This window comes from Bos mutus, chromosome X (genome assembly GCF_027580195.1).
Source record: "Bos mutus isolate GX-2022 chromosome X, NWIPB_WYAK_1.1, whole genome shotgun sequence".
Taxonomy (NCBI): Eukaryota; Metazoa; Chordata; class Mammalia; order Artiodactyla; family Bovidae; genus Bos; species Bos mutus.
This window is the reverse complement of record NC_091646.1, coordinates 120,872,972-120,892,504: the sequence shown is the minus strand read 5'-3', so window position 1 is coordinate 120,892,504 and position 19,533 is coordinate 120,872,972. Positions and strand designations below refer to the sequence as shown.

Genomic DNA, 19,533 nt, shown 5'->3' with positions numbered 1-19,533 from the left:
TTTATTTCCTCAGGCTTCATGGTGTTCATCTGTACAGGCTACTCCTGATTACCTATATAAATTTCAGAATTTCCCATTGCCAAAATTTTTGTTTCTAAAAGACACACATAATTTAACTTAGTGCTATTCCAAAGTCAGCATATTTAAACATAAACAACATAGTCTTTACCATATGCTTTCAAAATATATCAAAATTCTTCGACATGTAAACTTCCAGACTTTTTAAATATCATATAAGATACAATATTCTAGAATCCCAAAATAAATTATCAATTATTTTTCCCTTCTCTCTCTCTTTCTTTAATTTCTATTTCACATAGATTAAAACTTAACCGTCATTTTGGCAGGATGTGTGATTTCAAGCTATTAAGGTGAGCTGTGTAAAAAGGAAGGTCAAAAACCATGAACTAAGCCATAAACTATGTAGCCTACCCCAGGGACCTACATTGTACATTGTATTTATGCTTGGATTTTTGAACAAATTTTGTTTATCTGTAAAAAAATATTGTCATAATATAAAATAGTTGTACTATGCCATTTTTTAAGTGTCCAGCAATACATGTTAAAGTAATAGAACTATGGGTCTATATACAGCTATCCTAAAAGTGTTTTCATACTGGCTAAAATGGCAACATCTTGTCATGTGAAGATGCAGTTCATTTTGTGATCATCATTTTTGTTTGCGATTACATTGAAGTTCTTATTTCTCAATGTTATTGTATATGTAGCTAATAAGTCAGATATCTGTAAGATAAACATGAACATGTGTGAATTTTAGTTTCACTTTAGAGTAATTTCTCAAACGACAGTATCATTTCCAAATGCTATGATGCTTAGAATTGGGAGTGTTCATAAGTTAATGCATCCTGATGTATTGCTTAATTCAGTAAATAGAATATCTTAATTTTTTAAAAACTTACTTAATAGGTAAATACAGGCATGAAAATAAGATCTGTAGGTATACAATTAAAAGTTGTTTTAAGCAATGGTAAATGTGTGTGCCTATGACAAGTGAAATGATTGTGTCACACTAATCACCATACTTTTGAAGATGTACCATAAAATGACTTTGAGAAGACAGTATTGTTTATATTTATGGAAGAAGTACATTTTCCTAGGAAATATTCTCATATTAGCCTTTCATACTCTATTTTTGTAACATTTTCTGAGAATCTGTGACTTTCTACTGACTTAGGAGTATAATGTATCTCTTTTGGGAAAAGATTTGAAATAATCTTTCTTGTATAATCAGTCAGGATATAAGTGAGCTCATTCTTTTGGAAGTTAGTCTTTATTATCTTTCTTTCAAAAGTGGAATTCTAACAAAGCAAATTCAAATACGTTTCTAACTGTGAGATAGATCTCTCCATTATGAAACACTGCGTGATATTATTACCTTACAAATAGCTTTAACTGATTATGCCACACAATAAGGTGAGTTAGGAACTAAATGGAAATCTGTTTGTTTTTGAAGATTCAAAGGAATATCCATGTGCTAAATAACATACTTCTTGATTTCAGCCAAGTTTAAAAACTTTGTAGAAATAGATCACTTAAAATTGATAACTATGTGTCGTTGTTGTTGTTGTTGTTGTTTGTGTGTTGTTTGTGTGCGTATGTATTTTCTTTTTCATTTTAACCAGCCTCTTATACCTAGAAGTCCCACAAGCAGCGTTGCCACGCCTTCCAGCACCATCAGTACACCCACCAAAAGAGACAGTTCTGCCCTTCAGGATCTCTACATCCCCCCTCCTCCTGCAGAACCATATATTCCCAGGTATCAAACTAACCATCGTTTTGTTCTGTGTAGCTTCCAGCTAAAGACTGACCTCAGTACATGAAAACTGTGAAGTAAATTCTCATGGAACACCTTGAATATTTTCTCAGTTAAGAATTCTGAGCACATTCTGGAAAAAAACATTACATTATAGAGACTGTGGGCTTCCCAGGTGGCTCAGTGGTAAAGAATCCGCCTGCCAATGCAGGAGATGCAGGTTCAATCCCTCAGTTGAGATTATCCCCCAGAGGAGGAAGTGGCAACCCACTCCAGTATTCTTGCCTGGAAAATCCCATGGACAGAGGAGCTTGGCAGTCCACAGGGTCACAAAAGAGCTGGACATGACTTAGCAACTAAACAACAACTTAGAGACTTGTATTCTAGTTAATATCAATAACCATGATTTGTATTAAACACTCTACATTAAATGTCTTATAAACATTATCTCATATAATAGGAAATAATAGGAAACTAATATAAAAGTAACAATTTAGGGTTTTTTTAGTAAGTGAAAAAAAATTATTGAGGCTCTTTGACAAAGAAAAGAAATCTCAGGTTACTTTGCAGCATTCTATACTTTTTCTCTAAATGAGAAAGTTACAGGTAACTTTTATGCCTTCTTAAATGTATGTAATTAGGAAGAATTTTTTTTTTCTTGGATGATAATGAGAGAGAGTGTATTTTCCCCCAATACCTCTGTATCTACAGTTTCCACTTGGTTAGTTCATTAATGTTTTCTTTCAGAAAGTAGAAAGAGTTTGCAAAGAGAATGAGTTGCTTTTAAAGTCTATTTTCAGGTTTCTGGAGGCTGTATCTCTATTTCATGTTCCACATTCCTATTTGAAATTCCTGGCAGGTGGAAGAATATAATTCTGTGCCATCATGCATTCTGTCCAAAAGCATTCTGGTTTCCAGCCTGTGGAATACAAAAATTATGGGAAAAGGCCAGCACTAAATGGAGATAATTAATACCAATCACAAAGTATTTGATTCAGTTTTTAAATTAGTTGTGCAGTCATTCAAAAACAATAATTTAATGTCTCATGTTTTCAAGCTATACTTAATATTAAAATTCTTTAGTAAATCAAAGCACGGAAATTCCTCTTTTTAATTACTTTTCATTGTTCTTTACTTTAATACATCTAATGCTTCATTCTATTGGCTATGATGCTACAGACATTTAACAGTCTAAATGCTACATGACAACATGGCATGTCTGCAAATCCTGTGTTGTCGTCTAGTAATAAAACTACAGCCAATTCTAAAAACATTTAAGGTCTTTTTTTAAAATTAAATGTTGTGAGAACATGGTTTGTGAGAAGATATAATTTGCTAAGCTGGCATTTCAAAAATCTTACTAATATATAATTTATACTCTTATGTTAGATTTACAATCAGTTGTACAAATTGATTTGATATCCTAGTCAAATGTAAGTTGAATTTTAATTAAGGTAGTGTTGGACTTTTTAAATATTCCTGTAAAAGGAACAATAAAAGCATGTGTATTTCACATAGGAAATGCCTCTTTTGGTTTGTTTTCATTGGAAAGATTTTATTCAGGACAAATGATTATTTAAAAGACCTTATTTGTCAGAGTGCCACATGTCCAGATAAGCATCAGAAAACTATTTTTTAGCAAATCTCTGCAGTTTTTTTATGTTCTTTCCTTGCCTCTTGGATAGGGAGGAACTTGTAATAAAGACAGTATTTCCTAGACAACATATTTAAAATGTACTTCAGAAGACAAGAGTTTTAAAGAATTTAGTTCTGTCCTCCAAGTGTGGTGCAGATATGAAGGCAATAAATTGAAGTCAATAAAAAGCTTTAAATGTGCTATTTACAAAAACAGAATGCAAGAGACTAAAGTATCAACACCATAGTACTTGTTTTGGTAGTATTGCTTGAATGCTCCATACTTTTCAGGAAAATTCATAATTAGAGTCTTATCTCTCACTTTAATTGATTCTTAGTCTAGCATGTAATTTAACAGAATGTTCTAACTGTATTCTGAGTCAAATTATTAGTTACCTAGTCACACAGTCATTTGATATATCAGTTAGAAAATACATACATCAGAGTCCCTTTGTACCACAGCCTCATATAAATTATCAGCATTTTCTAATTTCACTTGAAGTTATAGTCATAAAACTTTTTGCATTTGTCATTCTTTTATAGTAACGGCCATGGCATTTTCCCCCTTATTTTCATGATGAAAGATTCATCTAATTAAACTCATCTAAGCATTTCTTTTTTTCCTACATTTAAAACATTTGTCTTTATAGGATAGGCATTTCGGTGATAATTTGAATTGTGAATAATAAGAGCTTTCTCATCTTAAAACCAAAAAACCTTAAAAATGCTAGGAATAGACTTTTCTTCATGTGATTATCATTCTTCAAACACATTTATTCCAGTAAAAGAATGTGATCACAAAAATGACTTTTTCACTGAGAGAGAAAACACTCATATATATGATGTGAGTGAAGTTTAGTCCATTTTTTATTATATGACTATATACAATTTCAGTATCAAAGTAGATAGTGAACTTTCATACTTAACCAAAATTCTTTATTTTATCTTGAAAACTAAGGATTTATAAATCTTGCACAACTATGAAGTTTAAGTACTAATTTATCTCATTAATTTTACTATGAGCCATTAAATATAAAGATAGTACAGTGAAGCAGTGCTCTAGCTTTTCATCGATTCCCTTAAACACTTTTTAGAGCAAAAGCGTAGGTTTTTTATATTTTGGCCACCTGACGCGAAGAGCTGACTCATTTGAAAAGACCCTGATGTTGGGAAAGATTGAAGGCAGGAGGAGAAGGGGACGACAGAGGATGAGATGGTTAGATGGCATCACTGACTCAATGGACATGAGTTTGGGTAAACTCTGGAAGTTGGTGATGGACAGGGAGGCCTGGCGTGCTGCGGTTCATGAGTCACAAAGAGTCAGACACGACTGAGTGACTGAACTGAACTGGTAGCTGTATAGGGCTTCCCTAGTGGCTCAAATGGTAAAGAGTCCATCTGCCAATGCAGGAGACAGGCGTTCGATCCCGGGATAGGGAAGGTCCCCTGGAGAAGGGAAGGGCTACCCACTCCAGTATTCCGGCCCAGAGAATTTCATGGACTGTATAGTCCCTGGAGTCATGAAGAGTTGGATACGACTGAACGAAAAGACAGAATGCAGAATATGAGTACATATACACATAGGCACACACACTTGTATATGCAAGTCATGTATCAATTAATTATACTGTAAAGTTTGGTTTTGGTTTATACTTTTCTTAATTTAGCTTTATTAAATGCATTCCATATAGACATGTCTAATAAATCTTCTTTGTTGGCATAAGGCCCCTCTTTCATATCATGATAGAATCAGGAATACCAGCCCTTCCCATTTTCTACCACAGGGTGTATCCCTATAAAGAGTGTGGTGAGAATTGAATCACCCTCTGATCTCAGCTGCATTAATATTAATGTCACAGGACTGATAGAAACATCTGCCCACTTATAAAGAGGCATAACCTTCTCCAGTGCCCCAGGTTCATTAGGGCTGTTTCCAAGCTAATTGCAGTGTCAGTTTCTTTTTGCTAGAGGTCTGACTTAACAAGAAGTGCCAGGCAATTTGTTCAGGAAAAGTTTTTAGCTAGCCGAAAATATATGTTCCTGGGTTTTATATTTCTTTCTTCTTGTTTAAGAACTAACTTTCATAGTTACAATTTGGTAAGTAGCAACACTTTTATTTAAAAAAAATTAAGGAGTGCCAGCTTGCTGATTCCTTCTTGAATATTATTTACTACTTTCTACATAGTTCAAATAATAAGAATATAGTTCTCTTCATTTGGACAAACCCAACGTATACCTGAGATATAGTATACTGTAGTATAAAAGTATAGTATTTTTGCTGAACTGAAACTCATATTTTAGAATTGGCATTTATAAGCTCATCACCATCTCATAAGACTTAGTAGATCAATTAAAATTTGGTATTTTTCTCTGTTTTGTTTTAATTCAGTTTATTCTGTAGAGTTAAGATTTCACCCTTGGCATTTAACATAAAGTTAAATTTTATTTGGTTTGATACGATTCATGGTTCTGTTTAGGGTAGAACTGGAAATAGAAATTGGAAGAAATAAAATTAATGATCCATGAAGAAAGAAATACTGCATTTGCATTTATAGTCATGTTCTAGAATGTGAGCTTCTCTAATAAAAATTTCATAGCTGGTTAGTGAAATTATCATAAGATAAACAAAGTTCATTTTAACTAATCCTAAATGGAATATTTCTACTGAAACACCACTCATTATGGGTCCAATCACCTGGGCTGTGTGATTAATACTTTGTGTGAGTAAGAGTTTTAGGGATCTCATAAATTATTAGAGATTTTTCTTTTCAGAATCCTATAGAAGAAAAAATCATCTTGTCATCATCTTAAATCCCATTCTTAAATTCTGTATATGATCAAGTTTCTCCACCCTCTCTCCACAAGAAATGTTGCTAATATGTAGTGAAATTTTGATATATCCATTTAGAATGAGTTCCAGGAACATATCTTTTTTACTAGTAAACTAGATATATACCGTTTAAATACAGAGTGTAATTCTTTTCACTAAGGTTATTTTATTAATAACAAACTGTTTGAAATTCTTAAAATACCACTTTATATAGTGCTAACTTGGTTCTTAAGGTCACAGTACCCTCACAGAGGTGGTAGTTCTTAAATACATCTATGTTTTTAAGCAGTGCAAATATTACCATGAATCAGTTAGATGAACTGGCAGAAGCAGCCTATATTGTTAGCATTGTTAATATTATACCTATTTTCTTAAGCAGTAAAAGCAATTTATGTGCTGAGATGATTTCTTTTATATGCCATAGTATGGTGAACATGAACTAGAGCAGGAGTTAGATTATCCATAGTCCATGTCTAGCTGTGTCATTTATTACCTGTGTAACCTTTAGGCTAGTCATTCAACCTCTCTGAGTCTTGGCATTTTTTTTTCCCTGCAAAATAGGAATGATTAAAAATTGCCCTATAAACATCAAAGAAAGCTTGGAAAGATCAGAAGATATACAGGAAGGATATTATTACTACTTTAAACCCTTTGCCATTTTACCTCCCTAACACTTCCCGACATCCTTCTCCTTTACCCTTTCTTTAGGGATGAAAAAGGAAACCTCCCTTGTGAAGACCTCAGAGGACACATGGTGGGCAAGCCAGTGCATAAGGGATCTGAATCACCAAACTCATTTCTGGATCAAGAATATCGAAAGAGGTTTAATATTGTCGAGGAAGACACTGTCTTGTATTGTTATGAATATGAAAAGGGAAGATCAAGTAGTCAAGGAAGACGAGAAAGCACCCCAACTTATGGTAAGAAGTCTTCTCTTACGTTGATGAAGGAGTTTATGTCTGGTATGGGAATCTCAGTTTTTTTTCCTAGGCTTTTTGGTTGTGAAAATTACCTGAGAGCTTTTGAATCTTTGATCTATTTCTGTTGTGTGCTTCCAAGTGGAATCTCAACAATATAAGGCATGACATTAAAATTTACTCTAAATTTTCCAAAGGTAAGCAAGAATAATTGCCTTCCAAAGGCAGTGTTTTAACTTAACGATACATAGACCCCTTTTTGAATCACATGTAATTTTTGTGTATCACAGGTTGCCAAACTGAAGTAGTTCAAGAGGGTTTTTTTTCTTTTTTTAATCAATACTTAACTGTTAACTTACTTAAAATCAAATTTCTGTATTTCTCAGATATTAAAAAAATCTTAGATGGACTTTTCTGGGTAAAATTTCATCTCAATTTTTGCTTTGTTTTTTTATAAGAAGTGGTAAATTTTGAGTGGATTTTAAATAGAAAGGACATAACATATTTAAAGCAAAGATGGGCCTAGAGTTACCATGTCCCAGGATATTTTTTTTTTATCTGACTCCTATTTTTCCATGCATGACCAAGAAAGTAACCCAGAATTGATATAGTTTAGCTGAACCATTTGCAGATAAATTTGCCTAGTGTTAGAGTAGTAAAGTCTATGGTCCTCTTACAAGAATGAATAGATTTAATTGGAATTCTGTACTCCTTGCTTTCCAGTTTTAGGAGAAGGGCAGGATCCTTGCTGATAAGTACAGATTTGATCAGTGGAAGCTGAAGAGAAAGAAAGTTGTTTTTAACTTTCTCTTTCCACTTACTTGCCTTACTTGTTCACCATGGCCATATGCCTCCCTCCTGTGGTCCCAAAAGATTGGTCATCACATACTTTATAACTGACACCCTATTTCATTACAGCTTTTTGGTAATAATGAGTAATAATTAAGTGTGGAAAATTTTGCCCAAAACGATCCTAAGTAATAGAACCCTACCTATCATGCTTTATATTATTCTCTGTACATGTGCTGTTTTTTCATGTGCTCCTCATTTATACTACCCTGGTGGCACTTATTTTGAACTGTCATAAATTGAAGGTATTTGCACCTTTGCTTTTCTCTACTATTACATTGTAAACTTCTGCAGTAAACTTCTGCCTGCCATCTTCGTTATCCCCGCCCCTGCCTCATCACGAGATTTTTATTTTTCTGCATTCATTCCACAAGTACTTATTGACTACATATTATTAGATAAGCATTCAGTTCAGTTGCTCTGTCGTGTCCGAATCATTGTGTCTCCATGGACTACAGCACGTCAGGCTTCCCTGTCCCTCACCAACTCCTGGAGCCTGCTCAAACAAATGTATATCAACTCTTCTTTTTTTTATGTCCCAGAATTTTCTGGCTGTTTTCTACTTGTATTAAAGTAGATAAGAATATATAAGGGGAAAGTATAGTCACTAGATAAAGTTGATTATTGATAGCTTTATGAAACATAGTTTACCAAGGCCTTACTTAAATAGCTGTGAACTGTTAGTTCCTTCAGACTATGGTTTAAAGCACCTAGTGCTATCATGTTCCACAAATCATACCTCTTCCAATAAAATAGAATACCATTTAAATTTTAGAAAATGTAGATATCCTATAGATACCTAAAGTGTTTTTACAAACAACTTAGGAGAAAATAAATGTATATATACTTAAAAGAGGAATAAGGAAGTAAAAACAAAAGTTCTTTTACTTTTGGATTTGAAAGTGTTTTTTTTCCTTTGTTTTTTGTTTTTTGTTTTTTTAATTTTGAACCTGAAATATAGCCTGAACTTTCACTTAGAGATACTTTAGAGATACTACAGTAGAGATTCCCTGGCACGACTGGAAAATTGTTCCATGTAACTAGCAGTTTAATGTATATTTACCTTTTTAAAATCAGATCTTAAGTAATAAAACCTACTTGTCACATACATGAATTTCTGGCCATAACATTCCCAAAGAGTAATTTATCTGTTAATGCATTCAGCTGATATTTGTTGTGTGTATAAAGTCAGCCAGGCACTGGGGATGCAAAGATGAATAAAACATAAATCTTGCCTGGAAGGCAGTCATAACCCAAAGGGAAAGAACAAAGAGATGCAGTGCAGCAGCAACTTTAGGTAAGGAGGAAAGTGAACAAAGTGCTGCAGTAGCATGGGAGTTGAAGTCCCAGTGTCTTCCTGGGAAGTCACAGAAATATAAGTGACGTTTATGCTGAGTTTTAAATGATGAATAGTCATCATTCAGGGTTTCTCAATGCTAGCTATCCCTACCAAATACTTGACACCCTCTCAAACCTAGTACTGAGATCTGAGAGTTCATATAAATCTCCCAGCCCATCCCCTAAAGGCCCCAAGTATTAGTAACTTCAACCCTTAATAAGTACTAATTGATGACAACTTCATTTAACCTATAAAATGGTCCCATTATATGGATCCCCAAGTATGACAATATTCTCTTGGGTTTAAAAATAATGATAATGAAATGCTTGATCCTGCTGAAGTATATAACAAAAAAAAACCCCTGATTACCAAAAAAAAAGTTCACAATTTATATTTTCTGAAAATGAGAGTAATTTAACTTGTTACCACTTGTGAAATACCTTAAAAGCATTGTATAAGTCCTTTAGCCTTACAGTTCAACTTAGTTCTTCATTGCAAATATCCTTATCTTCCAGTGTGTGGACTTAGCCACCATCGCTACCTATTAACTTCCCAGTTACCTATTTACTCAAAGAGGTTCAGAGTTAAGATTTTAAGAATCTAGATAGTGTTTTGAGAAGCAAAGGAGAAACATAATACAGTTTTTACTATGTGCTTTTGTCTTCATTCATATTTTAAAGTTAGATATATAAAACAAAAATTAAAATTTACAGACACTCTGTTATTAGACTCAGTGACAAAGAAACAGATATAAAGAAAAATACTTGAAAATATCCTAATCATGAACTTTATTTAAGACTGGAGGTTTATTAAATGCTTTATCATATTTGTTAACCAACTTCTCAGTTTATATCATGGACCCACTATTCGTGGGTAAGAGTGAATTAAAAGATCAGTTATTTGCCCTAAGCCATAAGATAAATACAGTATGGATAGACAGTGGATGGCCTATCTAGAAAATAAGTAAGTACTTGTTGAGCTTTTATGTATGCCTTTAAAAAGCATTGGGCTTACCTCATAGGTCAGTTGGTAAAGAATCCACCTGCAAGGCAGGAGACCCTGTTTCAATTCCTGGGTTGGGAAGATCCGCTGGAGAAAGGATAGGCTACCTACTCCAGTATTCTTGGGCTTTCCTTTGTGGCTCAGCTGGTAAAGAATTCACCTCCAATGAGGGAGACCTGGGTTCAGTCCCTGGGTTGGGAAGATCCCCTGGAGAAGGGAAAGGCTACCCACTCCCATATTCTGGCCTGGAGAATTCCATGGACTGTATAGTCCATGGGGTCGCAAAGAGTTGGACATGATTGAACTACTTTTACTTTCATTCTAAAAAGCATTAACCCATTTAATCCTCACAACCCCAAGAGGTAGATAACTAATAGAATCCTTACTTTATAAATGGGTTAAATATCTTACCCAGCTAGTAAGTGGTAGAACCTTGATATTTGTTGACTCTATCAGTGTTACTAGCTAACTAAATAATATGAAAATATTTTGCTAAAGTGTAGAAAAGTAGTTCAAAAAGGCAAAATGGTTGCCTGAGGAGGCCTTACAAATAGCTGAGAAAAGAAGAGAAGCTAAATGCAAAGGAAAAAAGGAAAGGTATACCCATTTGAATGCAGAATTCCAAAGAATAGCAAGGAGAGATAAGAAAACCTTCCTCAGTGATAATGCAAAGAAATACAGGAAAACAATAGAATGGGAAAGACTAGAGATCTCAAGAAAATCTGATACCAAGGGAACATTTCATGCAAAGATGGGCACAATAAAGGACAGAAATGGTAGGGACCTAACAGAAGCAGAAGATATTAAGAAGAGGTGGCAAGAATACACAGAAGAACTATATAAAAAAGATAACCATGATAACCATGATGGTTTGATCACTCATCTAGAGCCAGACATCCTGGAATGCGAAGTCAAGTGGGCCTTAGGAAGCATCACTACGAACAAAGCTAGTAGAGGTGATGGAATTCCAGTTGAGCTATTTCAAATCCTAAAAGATGATGCTGTGAAAGTGCTGCACTCAATATGCCAGCAAATTTGGAAAACTCAGCAGTGGCCACAGGACTTGAAAAGGTCAGTTTTCATTCCAATCCCAAAGAAAGGCAATGCCAAAGAATGCTCAAACTATTGCACAATTGCACGTATCTCACACGCTAGCAAACTAATGCTCAAAATCCTCCAAGCCAGGCTTCAACAGTATGCGAATCGTGAACTTCCAGATGTTCAAGCTGGATTTAGAAAAGGCAGAGGAACCAGAGATCAAATTGCCAACATCTGTTGGGTCATCAGAAAAGCAAGAGAATACCAGAAAAACATCTACTTCTGCTTTATTGACTACGCCAAAGCCTTTGACTACGTGGATCACAACAAACTGTGGAAAGTTCTTATAGAGATGGAAATACCAGACCACCTTACCTGCCTCCTGAGAAATCTGTATGCAGGGCAAGAAGCAACAGTTAGAACTGGACATGGAAAAACAGACTGGTTCCAGACTGGGAAAGGAGTACATCAAGGCTGTATATTGTCACCCTGCTTGTTTAACTTCTATGCAGAGTACATCATGTGAAATGTTGGACTGGATGAAGCACAAGCTGGAATCAAGATTGCTGGGAGAAATATCCATAAACTCAGATATGCAGATGACACCACCATTATGGCAGAAAGTGAAAAAGAACTAAAGAGCTTCTTGATGAAAGTGAAAGAGGAGAGTGAAAAAGTTGGCTTAAAATGCAACATTCAGAAAACTAAGATCATGGCATCTGGTCCCATCACCTCATGGCCAGTAGATGGGGAAACAATGGAAACAGTGAGAGGCTTTATTTTGGGGGGCTCCAAAATCAGTGCAGATGGTGACTGCAGTCATGAAATTAAAAGATGCTTGCTCCTTAGAAGAAAAGTTATGACCAACTTAGACAGCATATTAAAAAGCAGAGACATTACTTTGCCAACAAAGGTCCATCTAGTCAAAGCTATGATTTTTCCAGTTGTCATGTATGGATGAGAGAATTGGACTGTAAAGAAGGCTGAGTGCCAAAGAATTGATGCTTTTGAACTGTGATGTTGGAGAAGACTCTTGAGAGTCCCTTGGACTGCACAGAGATCAAACCAATCAATCCTAAAGGAAATCAGTCCTGAATGTTCATTGCAAGGACTGATGCTGAAGCTGAAGCTTTGATACTTTGGCCACCTCATACGAAGAACTGACTCATTGGAAAAGACCCTGATGCTGGGAAAGATTGAAGGCAGGAGGAGAAGGGGACAACAGAGGATGAGACGGTTGCATGGCATCACATGAGTTTGAGTAAGCTCCGGGAGTTGGTGATGGACAGGGAAGCCTGGTGTGCTGCAGTCCATGGGGTCACAAAGAGTCGGACACAACTGAGTGACTGAACTGAAGTGAGGAAAGTAGTTTGTCAAAATTTCATTACTCCTTCAAAATTCAAGCATCTGATTTCAATCAAGCAGAACTAGGTCTAATTATGTATGTTCTTCTATATGTTTTGTATTTCCTGATGGTACAGTAAACATGCATTCACATAGACATGGCCCTAACACACTTTAGGAAAAGACAGCTGAAATGAGGGGTAAAGTTAGCAACAGTGTGTTAGGCTGTTTTTAAATGAGAAACTGTAATTGGGTTTTACTTTCCTAAAAAGATAAACAAGAATGATTCCTGGAAACACAGATACAGTAGGGTAAACAACCTAGATTAGTGATTGCTGGTATTGGCTTTATAATCAGCTATACTTGTTAATCCTGTCTGCCATCTAATTACTCCACTCTAGGGCTCAGTTTCTCATTTGTTAAATGAAGATGATAATATCTGTCTCATAGACATTTTGTGAGAATTTAATGACAACAGACTGTAAATTGACTAGAAAGTGCCCAGTATGTCCTAGATATTTATTTTCACTGCTTCGTTATTACATAGAAACTTTAGTGCTGCTGAGAGAATAGATCTTAAGTGTTTTCACCACATACACAATAAAGGATAAGTATTTGAGCTGATAGATGTGTTAAGTAGCTTGATTGTGGTTATCATTTCACAGTATATATGCATATCAAATCATCATTTTGTATACCTGAAATGAATGCAATTTTTATTTGTCAATTATCCCTCAGTAAAACTGGAGGAAAAACAATCAAAGAACTGAAATACTTCAACATGTAAATAATATTAATAATAATAAGAGCTATTTAAAATTCTTTGAAGAATAAGATGGGATGAATAAACAGAAAGTTCAAGGAAGAAAAGAAATTGTAATGTGAAAATAAAAAGGAAAAAAGGATAGCATTAAATTACTTTAACTATTTGGTCTCATCTGCTCATGCTTCAAAGGCAAAGGTTCAAGTTGGATGAGATTAGTTGCTTGGCAACTTTTCAGAATGATAGTATTTCCCATCAACTTTCTTTTTTCACTGTTCACAGACTCCTTGCTCTTGTTGCTCCATCACAGCACATTTCTGTGCATATAAACCTGCTAAAAGGTAGACACAGTTGGCTGAGTCCCTTTGTGGTTGTGAGTGGTCATGTTTTCTAAAAATAGGATAAAAACATATTTTTGACAATAATATTGTAGAATAGTATTCGTTTGAAGAAATTCAGACCTTTTCTGATTTATTGAAAATCCAGGACCTCATAGAAAGCACACAAGTGAATGCAAGGTTGGTATTTTACAAGTGCTTCTCATAAATGTTATTTGTCCACAGTGTGCACTGAGGAAAATTAATTTCTATATTATACCTGATCATTTTCCACTGGAGTAGTTGGAACAAGAGAAAACCAAATACCATGTCCTTTTTAGCTACATAAATACTACATGGCTTGAAATGACCTGTAATAGCATGATGAAGGACCTATGGGCAGTGATACTGGGAACTGAGCTTTATCATTGTGAGGTCAGGATATGGTCTGAAGGTTTTAGGGTCTCTCATCTTACTTCAAAATCACCTTTCTCTGTCGTACAACTTCATTCTATCTTTTGGGCAGTTGAATTACAATTAATAGCATTATTTCAAACATTTCTTAAAGATATGCAGAATACATTCACAAATACATTTCCAAATGAAAGCTTGTTCCCTCTCCTGTGTTTTTTTAGTATAAATTGTCTTTATCAAACAATAGCCCAACTGTTATTCATCAGCTATTAGAGACAAAAGAAAATGAGATTCTAACCACAAGAAATTTGTGCTCAAGTAAAATGTACTACTTCCAAAGCAGAACTAAACAAAGTACAAATTAGTAAATAAAAAATGCAGATATATGAGACAAGTACTGTACTCATAGGAATTCTTATTTAGGACTGACTTAATACATTTCATAAAGACTGCATGTTGGTTAGCTTCACAAAATAATTTTGACTATCAAGCTGATGGTGATAAGGGACCGTGTAACTGATGGAAAAGTAGTTCAGCAATATTTTGGCATGGAAATAGAAAATAGTCTAAGGTAAAATTTAGAGTAATCACCTAGGGAAGGTGCTCTTCCTTAATCTCTATAATTTTACTGATTAAAAATGGAGCATAAGTTTTGAGGTCGGATAGAACTGAATTTGGTGCCAAGGCTTGGCCTTTAATAACTGATTGACCTTGTACTTGAGAGTTACCCTCACTGTACTTTTGTTTCCTTATCTGTAAAATGGGATAGCAATACTACTCAAAGTATTTTGATGAGGATCAAATGAATTTTATGAGGATTAAATATATGCCAAGTACTTAGCACTGATTTTGCCTCATAGAAAGTACTCAAGTAATGGTGCATTAAATGGCATAGTAAATCACTGCTGCTCATAAATAAAAGTGTCTCAAAGATTGTGAAGTGCTGATGGATCAAATTAATACTTCCTCCTTTACTGTGGAGGGGATCAGTGACGAACTAAAGGAATGGAAGTATTCCCAATAACCAACCATTTAAATCATGCCTATGAAAAGAAATAGTTTGCTTGTTTTTTTCATTTGGTTTTGAAAAGTAAAAGGAAGAACATCAAATAGCTCATAACACTAGAAATCTCTGTGATACAAGTTTTCTTTTTAAGTTCTGTTACTGAAATCATCACTTCATATGTTAGGTATGTTTAAAACAATTTAGACTCCACATATTTTTAAAGTATAAGATTAGTCGCTTTTTAAAAAAGAATAGAGAAAATAATATGCTAAGTAAATTGAATAGCTGGAGACTTTCAAAAAAGTGAAATCTGGCAAGAGGAAACCAAGTAACAGATAATAGTAAGATTAAGGGGAAAAAAACTTTTAATAAAATTCTAGCATATTAATATATAGATAAAAAGGAAGAATTAGCAAACCAACAAAGTTGACGCAACTATTAGAGAAAAAGAAAAACATCTTTAAATGAATTAACAGAAAGATAGGAACTAAGTGAATTAGTGCTTCCCTTAAAGACAAAATGGGAAAGCCAAAAATAGAAATAAACCAACTCAGGAGATTTGTAACTGGGTCAGTATTGTCCCCTAGGGGACATTTGGCAATTTCTGGGAACCCTGGTAGTTGTCATAAATGGACGTGGAGGTGCTACAGGCATCCGGTGAGTTGAAGCCCAGGATGCTACTAAACATCATAAAATGTTGTTTTATGATGGGGGGAGGACACCCCTCCCCCCAACAATAAAGAATGATCCAGTCCAAAACATCATGAGTGCTACTGTTGAGATACCCTAGCTAAATTAAGAAGAATCGGTTGTCACAGAGTCAGATATTTACGACTCGAAAATCAAAGAACCATTGTATGACATAGGGCCAATTGCCTTTTTCTTTCATTCATACAATCTGGGAACTTACTGCTCTGAAATGATAAACCTACATTTACTCGCACTTAGCATATTCTCGGGAGAAGGCAATGGCACCCCACTCCAGTATTCTTGCCTGGAAAATCCCATGGACGGAGGAGCTTGGTGGGCTAAGAGTCAGACATGACTGAGCAACTTCACTTTCACTTTTCACTTTCATGCATTGGAGAAGGAAATGGCAACCCGCTCTAGTATTCTTGCTTGGAGAATCCCAGGGACGGGGGAGCCTGGTGGGCTACCGTCTATGGGATCGCACAGAGTCAGACACGACTGAAGCAACTTAGCAGCAGCAGCAGCAGCAGCAGCAGCAGCATATTCTCTGGGAAGAAATAATACAAGCTTGTGAGTGTCTGAGATGACTTACCCAGCTCTACAGTAGAAAACCTAATCATGGCATCCCTTGGAGCAGGAGGGAACTCACTGTCCCTAATTGAAATCAGAATGCATTTTCCCTCCATGGGAAAATGATGTACTGAATAGCAGCCAGGTGAAATTTAAATAGAGTGGTTGATGTCTGCTTTCAAATCACAATGTGGCTTAAATAATCCAGCATTTTCTTATGTGTGTTCTTCAGATCACTACTTCTGAAAGAGATTCTTTGTAAAAGAAAGAGATTATGTGGTTAATTAAGATTGGGAAGCTCTGCATATTTTATCCCCGTCTTGGAGATTATTACGTGTACATTAGCATACTAAAGGCTTTGAAAATCTTGGTTTCCCAAATGTATTTGTACATTGCATCTTCTTTGGTTTTGGTCACAAAATACCTCCCAATGTAACTGATGTTTGATGGCATATATTTTGACAAAAACTGATACAGACTTGCAGCTCCTCTTAAAGACCCATATACTAATGATAAAATTTAAGTTGCAAACTGCTAACTTAACAGAAATCCTCTATCCTTAACTTGAAGTCTGCCCCAGCAGACAGCTTGTTGAATGTCGTCTTCATTCTTATCATGCCGAAAAGCCATTCTCTAGAGTAAATCTTATTTGTGATGAAAGTCCAAACTAAAGTAATAAATACTAACTGGAATGATCAGTGCATGGCTCCTCATAGAATTACTTTTATCACAGCAAGACAATTTGCTGGAATCTTGGAAGAAATAGATCCCTGGGGATAGAAAATGTCAAGTGTGAGATCCAATCTTGTTAAAAGCAAAGACTAAAAATTATACACTGAATATCTTAATGACTGGAAACATTAAAGCAAATAATTAAAACAATAGACAGCCATTTAAAAGTATACATATGACAACCTAACATTACTTTATAAATGACACATCATGTCAAGCCAGTTTATTTTCCATCTTTGTTCAGGGATGGATAACAAACACAGTTACAGCTACAGTTTATGTTCCAATCCTCTACAAGTTCTTTACCTAGCCTTTAAGAACTTTTTGCAAGAGTTGCAAACTGGCTGGGAGTATAGTTGTTTAAAAAGCAGTAATCATACATGTCAGTGAATTATTTTTGAAGAAAAATGAATTGAATCTTTGTATAATGCAATGGTCTTCAACTCATCACTGAGGCAACTTAATATAATGAAGTTACAAAGTCTACGTTCACAGGCTGACTCCAACATTGATTATCAATGAAATCCTAAGAAATTAACTGGGGTGTGTGTCAAGTTTTAATATAATGAAGTTACAAAGTCTACGTTCACAGGCTGACTCCAACATTGATTATCAATGAAATCCTAAGAAATTAACTGGGGTGTGTGTCAAGTTTTTCATCTCTACTGTTTTAAAAAATATTTTGCTCTATTGTCATATTTAACTGGAAAATGGGATGTTTTTAACCAAATAATATTTACCCCACATCATCCTTCTTTCCCACAGCTGTATTGCTGAGCACAGCAGGAGGCAAAAGTATTTAGCATAGCTCATTGCTTTTTTACCCACCAGAGCCTTCAGAAGAGAACCCAGAACTGTTTTGCCACTTAGTATTTAAACCACTGAATTCTTCCCAGACCTCCCACATGCCTCTAATGTAGAGGAATAGTCTCTATGCACAGTGGCAACATTTCAGCTGAAATAGCCTGCCTTTCTGTACTCCAGTGTGTACAGCACATTTGCTTTCTTGGCAGAATGTAATTTGGTTCAAAATGTAATTCGCCTTGGAATCAAGTGTTCAAAATTCCCTATAATTTTTGATGCGGTTCAAAATTTTCTCCTTCAACAATTTTTATGTGACTCCCCATTTAAAGTCTAGATCACTTTTAGGGAGCAGTAAGAAAATTCACAAACAAGATATAGCTTATTCTTTGAAATTATATTTTGTTTTGCTTCTCTATTAATGCAACCAAAAAGATTTCAAGTTAATAATCATCAGGTTTGTATTTGATTTATATTGTTATAAGGTGTTAAATCCAGTACTTAAATAATCATCACATTGTGATGTTTACAAGCCAGTTTTTCTCCCAAACTCTTTTATCTAGAAGTGAACATTTTAAAATATGGCCCTAGAGATCAAAGTGCCCATTCTTACTTATTTTATTAGATCCAGATATGTTGCCTTTATCCTTTAAAAAGCACTGACTTTCCATTTAATTCAGTTTTACTCCTCTTTAAATGTGTGATTCTCTACCTTAAATAACCTCGGGATGTTTTCCTAGAAATGCAGTCAACCATCTGAAAGTAATTTTTCTGTCTGGTATGTGGGGAGTTTGATGGGTGTATGTGACATGCTTATAACTTAACATTCCTTACTATACTCATTTTCATCAAAATATTGGCTAAAATATTCAGAACAGATGTGTATTTGTGTGTGCGTGTATTTTTCTAGAGAAAGCTTCTTTTGTGAGCAATTAAAAGGTACATCAGACATAAAGAGAAATTTCTCTGCAGCCTTTTTTCCCCCAGTTCTTTGGCAACTGTAATAGAGAAGATTACTTCTCAGATGCTGTATATCATCCTGAAACGTAATGATTTTAGCATGTTGGGGCCAGAGTTTTAAAAATGTAGGGGAGGGATACGACTGAAAAAGGCAGCAATTCAGTAGTATTTCAACATGCACCATGGGTAGTTTAATATGGAGATGTTTCTAGATAAGAAATCAGGAGGCAGGATTTCTAGTTCTGCTTGATTAGCACACAGCTTTGTCAGGCTCAGTTTGTTAGAATAATGAAAGTGGTTGGTCAGAAAGGGAGGGAAAGTGAGGGGGAGGGGGAATGGAAAGCTGACAGGAAGAAAGGGAAAGGAAACTTTGAAAATAGAAACTAACTGTATAGCTTGGACCATTTTTAACTCCAACGTATGAGGAAGGTCCCCTATTTACTTTCTTAACAGGTCATCAGTTAACAAATATTGAGCTGTTAACTATGTTTAAGTCACTGTGGTAAATGATAGAGATACCATGGTGAACAACAGAGAAATTTCTGTTCCCTT

At 35.1% G+C, this 19,533-nt stretch overlaps 1 protein-coding gene across 5 annotated transcripts in view; it reads left to right on the top strand.

Annotated features, from left to right (window-relative positions):
* Positions 1-19,533, top strand: part of CNKSR2 (connector enhancer of kinase suppressor of Ras 2) — a 284,773-nt gene that overhangs the window by 168,584 nt on the left and 96,656 nt on the right. For all 5 annotated transcript variants that reach the window (XM_005897733.3, XM_070365342.1, XM_005897734.3 and 2 more), the window contains 2 exons: positions 1,644-1,777; positions 6,948-7,159. In XM_005897733.3, coding sequence (XP_005897795.1) covers positions 1,644-1,777; positions 6,948-7,159 — 346 coding nt within the window. The remainder of the gene's footprint in view (positions 1-1,643; positions 1,778-6,947; positions 7,160-19,533) is intronic.